Here is an 11943-nt window from a genome sequence, read left to right as displayed (position 1 = left end):
TGACCATCGAAGGCGCTAGCACAAGTGAAAGAACGAGATGTCGCTTGGAGGTGATGAATATGCGTTTTAAAACAACTAACGATTTGGCTTGTAAGAATGTTAAATTAGAAAATTTTCCGCGCGGAAAATCGAAAGGTTAAGGCATGTGCTCCACTGCTCCCCCATTCCATTAGAAAAAAAAAACAACGTTGTTTACATGAGTATCTCAAACTGGATAGAGAGATAAAAAAAGGACCAACTAAAACAATACTTCCTTCGATTCATATAAATAGTCACTAATAGATGCATTCATATTAGCAATAAGTATGAATTGGATGGAGTGGAAAAAGAACTTGCGAGGAGCATGGTATCGTGGGTCGTCCGTGGCATACAAACGAGTTTGAAGTTCTCTGATGTACGTGCACTTCATATTGATTTCAATTGTATATGTCTCTGTCTGACTGTCTCTTTGATATAAATCGAATCGATCGTTTGCTTGCGGGAAAAGGCGAACGGAAGCAACGAATCAACTATCTAGAAAGATCACGAATGGAACGGCGGCTGGCTTCCTTCAGTTCCTATCTTCTTGTTGTTCTTCTACCTCAAATTCCTTGATATACTCCCAGTCACACTGATTCTTCTGTCCTCGGTTCCATGCTACCAAGTTGTATTGCTAAAGTTGTGTTAGAATGATGGAGGTTCGTAGCTCAGAAGCTGCCATCGTCCAGCATCATGATCTCGTGCAACCCATCCCAGATCTCCTGCTCCCTCGCCACCGGCGTCCCCTGCTCCGGCAGCCGCGGCACGTGCGCGGGAGACGACGCATTTGAACCGCAGTTGTCGCGATGGCTCTCCGACAAGCGCCGCGGCTGCGGCTGCGGCTGTGGCTGCATGGCTGCCCAAGAAGAAACAGAGGCGGACGCCGACAACGACGCGGCGGCGGCTGCCGGAAAGTTGAGCTTGGCGCGGTTGCCGCGGAACTCGAGCGCGGCGACGTCGTAGGCGCGCGCGGCCTCGGCGGCGGTGTCGAAGGTGCCGAGCCACTTGCGCACGGCGCGGTGCGGGTCGCGGATCTCCGCCGCCCACTTCCCCCACGGCCGCTGCCGCACGCCGCGGAACTTGCTCGCCCTCCTCGCACGCCGCTTCCCCACACCGCCATTCTTCGCGAAGGTCGTGGCAGAGCACTCTTCGCCCTCGCTGCTCGAGCCGGTCGTCGCCGCCACGGCGGTGGCGAGGTCGCAGCCGAGGCACCCGTTCGCGCCGCACCTAGCGCACGCGGCAGCAGCAAAGGGCGGCGTGGACGGCTGGAGGTGCACCAGCGTGGGGACGACGGCGGCGGTGTCCCCGGAGACGACGGAGATGAGGGCGCGGAGGATGAGAGAGTTCTCTTGCTCGGAGTTGAGGAACTGAAACCCGCGCTCCAGCCTCGGCACCATGACGGCAGCTCGTGTAGCTCAGCTGTGGCGTAGAGTGAGCTCGGTGTCTCGAGAAAGTTTGGCGATCTGAGTCGAGTTCTGGGGATTCCGCTCTGATGTTTCAGGTTCTTTGCTGCCGTGACTTTTATACTTGATCGAGAATGTCCACGCGCATTTAGAACACGTTTACAAAGCCCTGACGGTCTGGCTGGCTGTGACCAATTTTCAGCTGTCTTGTCCACACACGCTATCTAGTGAAATTTGGCTGGCTTTTAGGCAAATATCGCTTTGGCAACATCTGGTGATTTTGACCAGTCGGTGCATATTTAGGCAATCTTGCATGGCTAAGTTATAAATTTTATAAACATGAAGAAGGAAAGGACATTTGGTCCACATGGACACTAGTGATTTCCTTTTTAAAATATTATTAGAAATCATATTTCTGAGTTTTTTTGGAAGAAAATAATTTGAGAATGTAGCTAGTGGTTTACCACAAACGTGCAACCTATCAATTGAAAATGACTTGTATCAACACACAAATGACAATATATGGATTTGAGTAAAAATAGTTTAAATCTACAAAAATTATCTGATATTTTCATTTCCAGGTAGCCTAAAATAAATAAAGAAGCCCGCAATGCGATTTTGCATGCTTGTAGGAGCTCATGTGTCTGGACTCTGGAGAACTTTTCAATGAGGAAGGACCCTCATTTATGTTGTAAATTAAAAATTGCAAGAAATGTAGAGTTGAGTATAGTGAACAATACACATTTCCAAGCCCCCAAAATTTATTAGAATTTATAATTTCGGGTCTATGTTTTTTTTGCTTTCTTCCAGTATATATCAGGATATTTTTCCATAATTCTTTGAAAAACTTTATGACGTCACTATCAAGTTTTTAATTAAAAAAGCGAGCTACATGTATTGCGAGCTCCAAAGCAATTTTCCCAGCTCGATGTGATGCACTGTACTCAGCTGAGGGCATTGCACCTGTTCTCAATAATCCCCCTTTTGCTAGATTATTACTAATAAAATCATAAAGGCTAATCAACAGAGAATTTATTATTTATCCTAACGCATTGAACTCGCTGTGAAGTTACATTGGAGTACCTGTTGGTGAACAAGAGTTTCCCCGCTATCAGCTCAAAACCGATCAGAGTTCCGAAGATAAGTTTAGAAATCTATTATTTCCACGATGTTGCAAAATAGTTTCTTCGTCCTAAAATAAGTGTCGCAACTCCATTTAGATACAAATGTATCTTAAAGTAGATGTAGTAGAAAATAAAAACGTCATTAGCTGGAAACCGGTTTCCATAATGTGCAGCGCTGTCTGTCGAAGTGAACGCTGACACAGGAGTGTTTGACCTTGACCACTCGTTGAACAAGGACGGGTTAATTAGTTTAGAATAAACTATCACGTCCATGAGGTGACGGTGCAAATAGAAAATAGAAACGTCACTGGCTGGAACCTTGATTACCCAGCCGAGCTTCTCTGTCGAAGTGAACGCTGACAAAATTAAGGCGTGGTTGAACTTGTGGAAGAAGGATGATCCAAGTTCCCACCGTCGCGGCCGGGGCAGGTGTGAAAGCGACGCCTAGTACAGGATAAGGCCCGATCGATCTGGACCGTCGTTTTCTTGCACGCGCGAGCGGCTGAACTGAGGTCGACGCCAGCCGTCAGGTCGGCTCGCCAAATTAATTAAACAACTTGCTGGTAACAAAGGGGAGATGGATGGTGAGACGTGCTCTTCGCGTCCTCGCCGTCGTCGACGTCGGCGTACAGTGATACGTTCCGAAACTGGATCTTGCTTTCAGGCCGGCTCCTGCTCCGCGGCCACCAAGTCGTACTACTCACTCTCATAGGAGGATCGCCCGTCGGCGGCTTGTTTTTCGACTTTTGTATGTTGTGAAGTACTTCCCTCTTCTTTGAACGAATGCCAAGCTAGCAGAACTCCTGCCGCTCCGGATAATTTTTTTTGTGAAGTACTCACTCTCTTAAGAAAATAGGCGACTAAGTTTTATTTACATATGGTTTCCCCTCCATCTTCTCCCACTGTACTCGCCTTCACGCCACGGTGGCCGCGGTGGTCGAGGACGGGATCGACCTCCAGCCCCGCCTTTCCACCGCTGCGGCCTGCGAGCTCCTGGAGGTACAGCGTCTGGTCGCCGACATCTCCCTCGGGGCTGGCGCCGACAGACGCTTCATCGACACCGTGCGGAAGGCTAGTTTCCGCTCTCGAGAGGCTTACCGTATGCTGTCGCCTCTGCGCCCCACTGATGCCTCCTCCTGTGTGGCTTGGTCTCTCCGACTCCCCTCCAAGCTGAAGATCTTCGCTTACCTCGCCGACATCGACCGCCTGAGCACGCGGGCGAACCTCTTCCATAAGAGTTGCGCCCCCTCGGAGACATGTGCCGCCTGCGACTCCGTGGAGACTAGTCGCCACCTCTTCTTCGAGTGTGCCACGGCCGGCCGCGTGTGGGCTCGCCTTGACGTCCATGTTCCTGTTGGGCGGTTCTCCATTTGGGATCTCCCTGCTCCCCTTGGTGTTACCCCGTCTACTTGGATCTTCGGCGTTGCGGCGGTTATGTGGTCCATCTGGAAGACCCACAACGACCTCGTGTTCAACGACAACACCACCTCCCCCAGCTTCACCATTAGACGCGCATGTGACGACATTGCGCTTTGGAGATGGCGTGTCCCGCACCCCGACCGGGCAGATGTCGATTTCCTTCGTTCGTACATGATTTCGAGATGTGCCTGACATGTATCTCTCTCCCTCCCCGTTGTATTTCCCCTCATGTACTTTCAGACCGGCTGCTTGGCCTCTTCGAGAAATGGAATCATAAACGGTGGGGTTTTTTACCCCCCCCCCTCCCCCGTCCTCCTCGAAAAAAAAATTTACATATGGTTTTATCTACATGCTGAAATACGTCTGGATTGCACCGATCTGCATGATTTCAGACCGGAGGTCAAAAACCAGCTATGGCAGATGCCCTACCCGTGTCTTCAATTTTCGTTCATGCACGGCCTCTAAAGTGGTCGGTTTGGCCTCTCAAAGTGGGGCTTCAAGCCTCATTTTTAGAGACACCTATATAATTTCCAACGTTGCTCCCGAGTCACTTTCTCTCGTCAAACTCTTCTCTTCCAACGCCGCCACCACCGTTGAAATCCCATCCCCGCCGTGCGCCGAGACCCTCACAATCGACGGTGGAGGGTATGACCGTCCCGTGATCGGTATATCCGTGACCTCCCATGCCTCCCCCTGCCAACACCGGTCCAATATGGTTGCCGGTTGTGCTTCGTCGATTCTAGTGCCCAGGATTTTTCCTTGCTTGACTCTGAGGCCTGAAGGAGCCTCTCGACACCAACGGCAAGCACCCTCATCATGGCACCTTCCATATCGCAGCTTCTCGGTATCTTCTCGTACATCCCTAGTGACATGGGACACAAACAAGTACATTGAGCCTTTCGACGACGGTAGGAACAACAACTCCAAAGCCAACGATGTACACTTGTATAGGGTTTGCTTGATTGGGATTCTTTTTTTTTTGTTGCAACAAGCAACATTTCTAGAACTTGATGTGTGGATGCGTTATTCGTGGTTTGCAAGCCGAGTGGAAGTACTATCTGAACAGAAAATGTTTGCTTATTTTGGAAGATTCAAACTTTAAAAATCAACAAGAAGAAGACAATCTCCATGAAGAAAGGAAGAGGCCGAAGAGGTTCTAGGGCTAGCAACCGGGCAAATATTTGATCGAATTTTTGTCGTTATAGTAAGCAGAAGAACTAGTCTTGAAAGATGTACCTGACTTGTGAGATTTACAAAATCTCAAACTTGTGGACATATTTCAGGATGATAGATTTCTAACCTTGCGAAATGTATTAAACTAAATCCAGTGACAGTTGGAATGCCATAGTGATATCCACACTTTCTCTAAGAAAGTCAAATATTATAGGACATCTTGTCAGAAACTCAAATATTGGATGGTGATGATGCGACTGTGCTATTCGGACACGCTATCTTTTTTTTTTTTTGGCTAGCTTACGTAGAATTAATAAGAATCCATGACGATTTTGACCAGCAGGTGTATATATTGTAGAGTATAATTTGATTCAATGTTACTAGATATTTGTGTCGATGTTTCTTTTTCTCGGTAGAATGATGTTTGTAATATATCTCAAAATTAATACATGAAATTTGTGGCTTACAGTATTAAATTTTGCAAATTAGGCCCCCAAGCTCTATTTAGTAATCATCTCTTTTTTTGGAGTAAATTCGGTAATCATCTCTCTTCGTCTTCTTTCGCAGAACTAGAGGAACCACTTGTAACGAAGAAATGGGGGAGAAGATGAAAATTGTAAGCGGTGAACTATCTTGAAAGGTGGTTCTTGCTCAATGAGTAAAAACTAAATCTGACAAAATACACTTTGAAAACTGGGATGTAAATTCCAGGTGTATTCGTATATGTTTCAGTCACTTCAATCAGAGTCAAAACCGAATGTAAGCAACTATTTGACCATCTGGACTGATTTTACATGGAACGGCGGCTTCTTCTTTCTTGTTCTTGCAAAGCAACGAATAAACCTTCCATGGTTTTTGTTGTTCTACCCCGAATTCCACGCTATTGCCAGTCACACTGATGCCCTTGTCCTTGGCTCCGTGCTAGGAGCACTTTCAGTCACACTGATCCCCTTGAGAAAGTCATTGGCTCCATGCTAGTAGCACGGTGCTACCAAGCTATATTGCTAAAGCTGTGTTGATTAATGGAGGTTCGAAAACTCAGAATTTGCAATCGTCCATCATCATGATCTCGTATAACCCACCCCAGATCTCATGCTCCCTCGCCACCGGTTTTCCTTGCTCCGGCAGCCACGACACGTGCACCGGCGACGACGCCTTTGAACAGCAGGTCTCGCGATGGCTATCCGAAAAGCGCTGCGGCTGCGCAGCCGCCCAAGAAGAGGCCGACGCTGTTGATGACGCGGCGGCGATAGGGAAGTTGAGCTTGGCGCGGCGGCCGCGGAACTCGAGCGCCGCCACGTCGTAGGCGCGCGCGGCGTCGGCGGCGGTGTCGAAGGTGCCGAGCCACTTGCGCACGGCGCGGTGCGGATCGCGGATCTCCGCCGCCCACTTGCCCCACGGCCGTTGCCGCACGCCTCTGAACTTGCCTCCCTTCCTCGCGCGCCGCTTCCGCACGCCGCCATCCTTCACAAAGCTCGCGGCGGTGAACTCTTCACCCTCGCTGCTCGAGCCGGTCGTGGCGACGACGTCGCAGCCGAGGCACCCGTCGACGCCGCACCTTGCGCACGCCGCAGCGGGAGCGGCAACGGCAAATGGCAGCGTCGACGGCTCGATGTGCAGCGTAGGGACGACGGCGTCGCCGGAGACGACGGAGATGAGGGCGCGGAGGAAGAGGGAGTTCTCCTGCTCGGAGTTGGGGAGCAGGAACTCGTGCTCCAGCCTCGGCACCATGACGGGAGCTCGTGTAGCTCAGCTGTGACGTAGAGTGAGGTCGGTGTCGAAAGAAAGTTTTGCGATCTGAGTTGAGTTCTGGTGATTCGTGCCTTTTATACTGGATCATGCATGTCTAAGCGCATTTAAAAACACGTTGTTGTCGTGTGAACGGAGGGTGGAATTGCCTGGATCGATGATTAGCCACATCCACACAGTACCCTGGCGGCTGGATATGACCATGTTTGTGAGCTGTTCACACATGTTATCTTATAAGATTGGTCTGGCTTAGGCAAAATCACTTTGACAAAATCCGATGATTTTGACCTGTGGTTGCATATTTAGGCAAGTTTGCAAGAGTAAATTAATTGGGGAGGCTCAGCTTACCTTTCAGGTTGAAATTAATGGCCAACAAGTATCCACTCGAGCTCTAGCAAGACGAAGCTTATCGTTTAGATTTCGCAAATTATACTCCATTCCGTAATAAATAGCCTAGGTTTAATTATTTGTAGTTAAATTTGAACCAAAACCACGACACTAATTATGGATCAGAGGGGAGTTCGTTTCTTCTTCTCGATTTTGTCAGATTTCATAAATTAGTTGGGATTCTGAGCTTATCTATTTAGCAAGATTTCATCGCATTTCCAAAATTAACTGGGATGCCGAGCTGATCTTCCAGACCTTGCAAAGAACACTACGGTGGTAGACTTTGACCACTTGCACTAGTACTAGTAGAACTTAGAAGGATGATTAGAAAAGTGAGAGTTCCCACCGGCGCGGTGTGTGAAAGCGACCCCCACAAGACATAAGGTCGAGCGCTGTTTTCTACTAGCACGCGCGGACGAGGTGGAGTGTGGGTTTCCACGTTTCGATTGGCCTCTCTCTCGTATAGACAAAAAACTTGACTTATATTCGTAAGTACTCTTCCGTATGAAATACTGTAGAAAAACTCGTGTGGATGATGGCAACGCAAAATATAATAACGTACGACTTTGTGGAATCCAAACCATCTCGGTTGTCTTTCAAGTTTCAACGCCTACCAAATTTAGTCGCATTTTTGTTAATCGAGTAATTTTTCTAGATGGTTGTTGATCGAGTATTAGGTACCACTAGCTCCTTTCATAAATCTTACTCCCTCCGTCCTAAAGTAAATGATTGGTTTTTTAATATGAATTTATCTATGCATTAAAAACACGTGTCTAGATACAACCGTAGTTATATAAAGTTGAATAGCTTATTCTCCAATGGAGGGAGTACAAGCACATATTACTGCATTAGTAGGCCATTTAAAATAGCATATTGTGTGGTGATTTTCTCCATGAATACAAAGATGCATTGTTTTGATTGATTGATTTACTGCATTAGTTAGGCCAATCTCTCTTTTAATCTGACGCGGCCCATTAATTAGAGTGTCCGACGTCCCCATACCCGTTCCCTCTACACACAAGGAGCGTGGGTTTCCACTTTTCCATTGGCCTCTCTAGTATAGACAAGAAACTTCACTAAAAAACGGGACGGTATAAAAGTGCAAGTATGAAAAATTGTACATATGTACTATAGAAAAAAAAACTCGCTAGACTCAGACTCTGTGGATTATAACGTGGCAAAATATAATATTGTAAAGTACTCCAAACAGTATCTTTCAACACCTGCAAATTTAGTCGGGTCTTTGTGAATCGAGTCATTTCTAGATGCTTGTTGATCGAGTGTTAAATGCACATTACCTCCTTTCTTAAATCTCAGTGTCCGTTCACTGAGCTCTTAGTGAAATTAGCTAATTTTTACCACAGTAAACCGATATCAGATAAAGATGCAGATATTGCCAAGTGGATACAAATTATCTGTGTTTTTTATGGATTATCCAAATTTCTCAATTACAACGGAATTACTACACGTACGACTGAATTAGTCGACTTTTGTCCGATGAGCCTACCGAGGGCATCTTCATCTCTTGCTGGCAGCTGCAGGTTCTACACCTCAAGTCTTGTGCCTGTAGCGGGTGGTGGACGCCCCCAGATCAGGGATCAAGGAGCTCGTTGTCGACAAGTGTGCATTCTCGCAAATGTGGCTGAGGGCTCTTCCCAATCTTGAGAGCCTCGCCTCCTTGGACACCATGGTGCTCTTCGAGTCCGAATCCTTTCCCTGCGTCAGGCGATGGAACCTCACCCAGAGCTTCGGTGCCATGATCAGATCAGCGAAAGGATTGCCGCTATTCTATACTGGGCATCACATTGAGCTTGGCCGGTTTCTTGGGTGCATTCCAGACATAACCAACCTTGTAGTCCGGTTCACCGGGCCCCTACGATGGATCATGCCGTCTGGGTCCTCGTCATTGTTGCCGCCCTTGCTGCCCAAACTGAGGAAACTGCTTGTCGCCGATGTGCCTTCGTCGTGGGATGTCTCGTGGCCCCGTCTCCTCCTCGAGACGGCGCCTTCCCTTGAGATCCTTCACATCCACATTGCCCCTTGCAAGGAGAAGCCTGGACATGAGATACCCTGGAAAAAGCGCACCAGGCGTCGGCACCATTGCCTCAAGGAGTTTGTGGTGGCTGGTTTTGAGGGGACGGAGAGGCAGATTTACCTTGTTAAGTTTGTCATTGCAGTATCGAGGTTACGTCATGTGGCACTGTTCAAGAAAGGGCAAGCTCAGGACAAGAGGCACTGGGATTGGGAGATGGTGACTGAGCATCACTCATGGACCGATGATGAGAAGGACCCTACACTGGAGCAGATTATGGATGGGGTTTCTTTCTCCAACCATCCGAATCAATTGATTTTAGGCTAGCTGAGCTTCACCTGTTTCCATCAATTTTTCTACTCGTATCTAGATAATTTGTAATCTCTCATCAATTTGGGGAAGCCACTGGTCGTGCCCGGCAAGATTGTATTTTTTCTAAAATGGGGAGTGAAACCCCGGCTTCTGTATCGTGATTATGCCCGGCAAGACTGTAACGAGAATATTGTTTTATTGATGATTATCATTTGTCAAAAATACATTGGATGTCCCTCATCCTCACTATTACTTCGAGGAAGTACTAAACCGTACTATGTGGACAATATTTATGTATCTCTCATGCATACATGTATACGAAAAATAATAATGCAAAGCTGCTGCTCCCGTATGTCTGCTCATTTATTTCTTCTCCCAAACGGCATAGCCATCGCCGTGCGCCACCACCTGGAAGCCTCCAGGGATGAGGTTGCCAACATCGTATCTTGTGCCGAGCTTGACGATGAGCTTGCCGTCAATCTCGGCGAGGTAAAGGTCGGCGTTGGCCTCGATGATCCGCAGCTCGCTTTCGCTGTGGATTCCATGGTGTGTCCTAATGGACACCAGGTGCTCGATCTCCTCCTTATGGCCCCAGTCGAAAAAGTGGTCGTAGAACTGGGAAATATCACATTTTTTCCCCGTCAGTTCAGTCATGAACCTTTTGTTATGAATGAAAGAAAGTTGAGAAGTGAAGAGTTGATCAAGGGATGACTGACGATGCATGGTGTCCCTGGGTGCGCGCGTGAGGATGTAGGCGTAACCCTGCATGACCCTGTCGGAGGGGAACGGCCACATGTGCTGCGTGGAGCCGGTGTCGTGGTTGTCGACGAAGGTGACGGCCTTGCTCTGTTGCGCAACCGCGCGCGTGCACCGAGACGGCGTGACGTCAATTTTACGGCATCCGCTGCGCACGCGAGGATTGTAGGAGGTTCCTCGTGACGTCATCCGCTGCACCCGTACGCCCGCCCGTTATTCGCCTCCTCGTGACATCTCCCAGCAGCAAATCTAATCCGCCAGCCTGGCTCCCGCGAGCATCATCAACGCTAATTAAGCGGAGCACAAGTCGTTCCCGTCCCCCCGATTCTCTTCTTTTTTTTTCCCTTTCCTTTTCTACTACAGGCAGACGCAAGCATGTTGCCGGCCTGGGCTTGTTTTTTCTCTTCCTCTTCTGCCCACCCAATTCATTGATCCACGCATCCTTTTTACCCATGACAAAAAACTGTCGACTTTTTTTTTCACTTTCCTACTGCAACTTCAGTTACGGGAAGCCAGCCAAGATCCTCATGTACGGTAGTACTAGTACGTAGTATCAACTCAACATTAATCAGCCAAGATACTCATTTTCTGGATCAAACACCAAATAACAACTTGATTAGCAATGAAAATCTAAACTAATTTAATTGTCGCCGTCAAAGACGAGGTCGACGAATGGCGTTGACGTCCAGAGCTGCTGCGCCCGAGCAAGCACCTCATCGTACTCATCCGGGAGGACCGCCTCCAGCTTGGCAGCGGCTGGAGGCGCATCCTCCATCTCGTTGCCTCATGCTCCCGTCCGCACGGAAGCTGAGAAGGCACGGGCTGTCCTCTGTCCTCGCGGACCGAAACGGACAGCCCAGAACTATTTGGGTCGGCTAGCTGGAGACGTCCTAAGGGCACAGATTGATTTGGTCCAGGCGGACGCAAACGGACGCTCGTTTGTGTCGCCCCGTTGGAGATGGCCTAAGGCAAAGTTAAAAAAAAAAAAAACATATATTTGGCGGGTGGAACCTACCAAAGTCTGAGTCCAGCCCAAACCTGAACCGTGTTTGCCTTTTGTTGTCTCGAGCGAGATGATTGTCAGCTAAGTACTCAATCGAATATAGCAGCGGACAAAATTTGTTCGTGTGCATAGCACGACATCTCCTCCCAGCGAAAGCACAGATTGATTTGTCGTGTGTATTTTTAACTGATCAATCGAATCAACTTCATTTAGACGAGGGGCAGTCCTAATTGATCCGGCTCCACCTCGCGTAGCAATCGAAGCGTCAACTTCGCTTTTCCTCTTCCCGCTTCACTTTATTTACTTCGTACTATTAAAGAGCACGCACGGCACGGAGCAGACACTCTTCAATGGTGAAGCAGCGCACATTTGCACGCGCGATTAATTGGTTTGTACGGCTACATAAGAAGCGCGCTTACCTACGCGTGCGTACGCGACACCATGGCTCCAAACTAAAACACGACGACTCCGTAGATTTTCTGACAGGCCACTTCCTCTTCTACCCGCCCCGCACCAATGCATTGCGACCCTGCAAAGCAAATCCATCCTTCATTTATCAAAAATCAA

General features: G+C 48.3%; 2 protein-coding genes and 1 pseudogene across 2 annotated transcripts; all 3 read right to left on the bottom strand.

Moving 5' to 3' along the window:
* Positions 1 to 378: 378 nt before the first annotated feature.
* LOC124688499 (ethylene-responsive transcription factor ERF109-like) lies at positions 379 to 1497 on the bottom strand. Its single transcript, XM_047222170.1, has one exon. It carries the CDS (start codon positions 1413 to 1415, stop codon positions 687 to 689), a length of 729 nt encoding a protein of 242 aa, XP_047078126.1. The 5' UTR covers positions 1416 to 1497; the 3' UTR covers positions 379 to 686.
* Positions 1498 to 5766: 4269 nt separating this feature from the next.
* LOC124688498 (ethylene-responsive transcription factor ERF109-like) lies at positions 5767 to 6906 on the bottom strand. Its single transcript, XM_047222169.1, has one exon. It carries the CDS (start codon positions 6866 to 6868, stop codon positions 6176 to 6178), a length of 693 nt encoding a protein of 230 aa, XP_047078125.1. The 5' UTR covers positions 6869 to 6906; the 3' UTR covers positions 5767 to 6175.
* A 2250-nt stretch (positions 6907 to 9156) lies between these two features.
* Positions 9157 to 10457, bottom strand: LOC124690750 (annotated as a pseudogene).
* Positions 10458 to 11943: the final 1486 nt, after the last annotated feature.

This window comes from Lolium rigidum, chromosome 2 (genome assembly GCF_022539505.1).
Source record: "Lolium rigidum isolate FL_2022 chromosome 2, APGP_CSIRO_Lrig_0.1, whole genome shotgun sequence".
NCBI classification, from domain to species: Eukaryota; Viridiplantae; Streptophyta; class Magnoliopsida; order Poales; family Poaceae; genus Lolium; species Lolium rigidum.
Note: the sequence above shows the minus strand (reverse complement) of the source record. Positions and strands in the feature narration are given on the sequence as shown.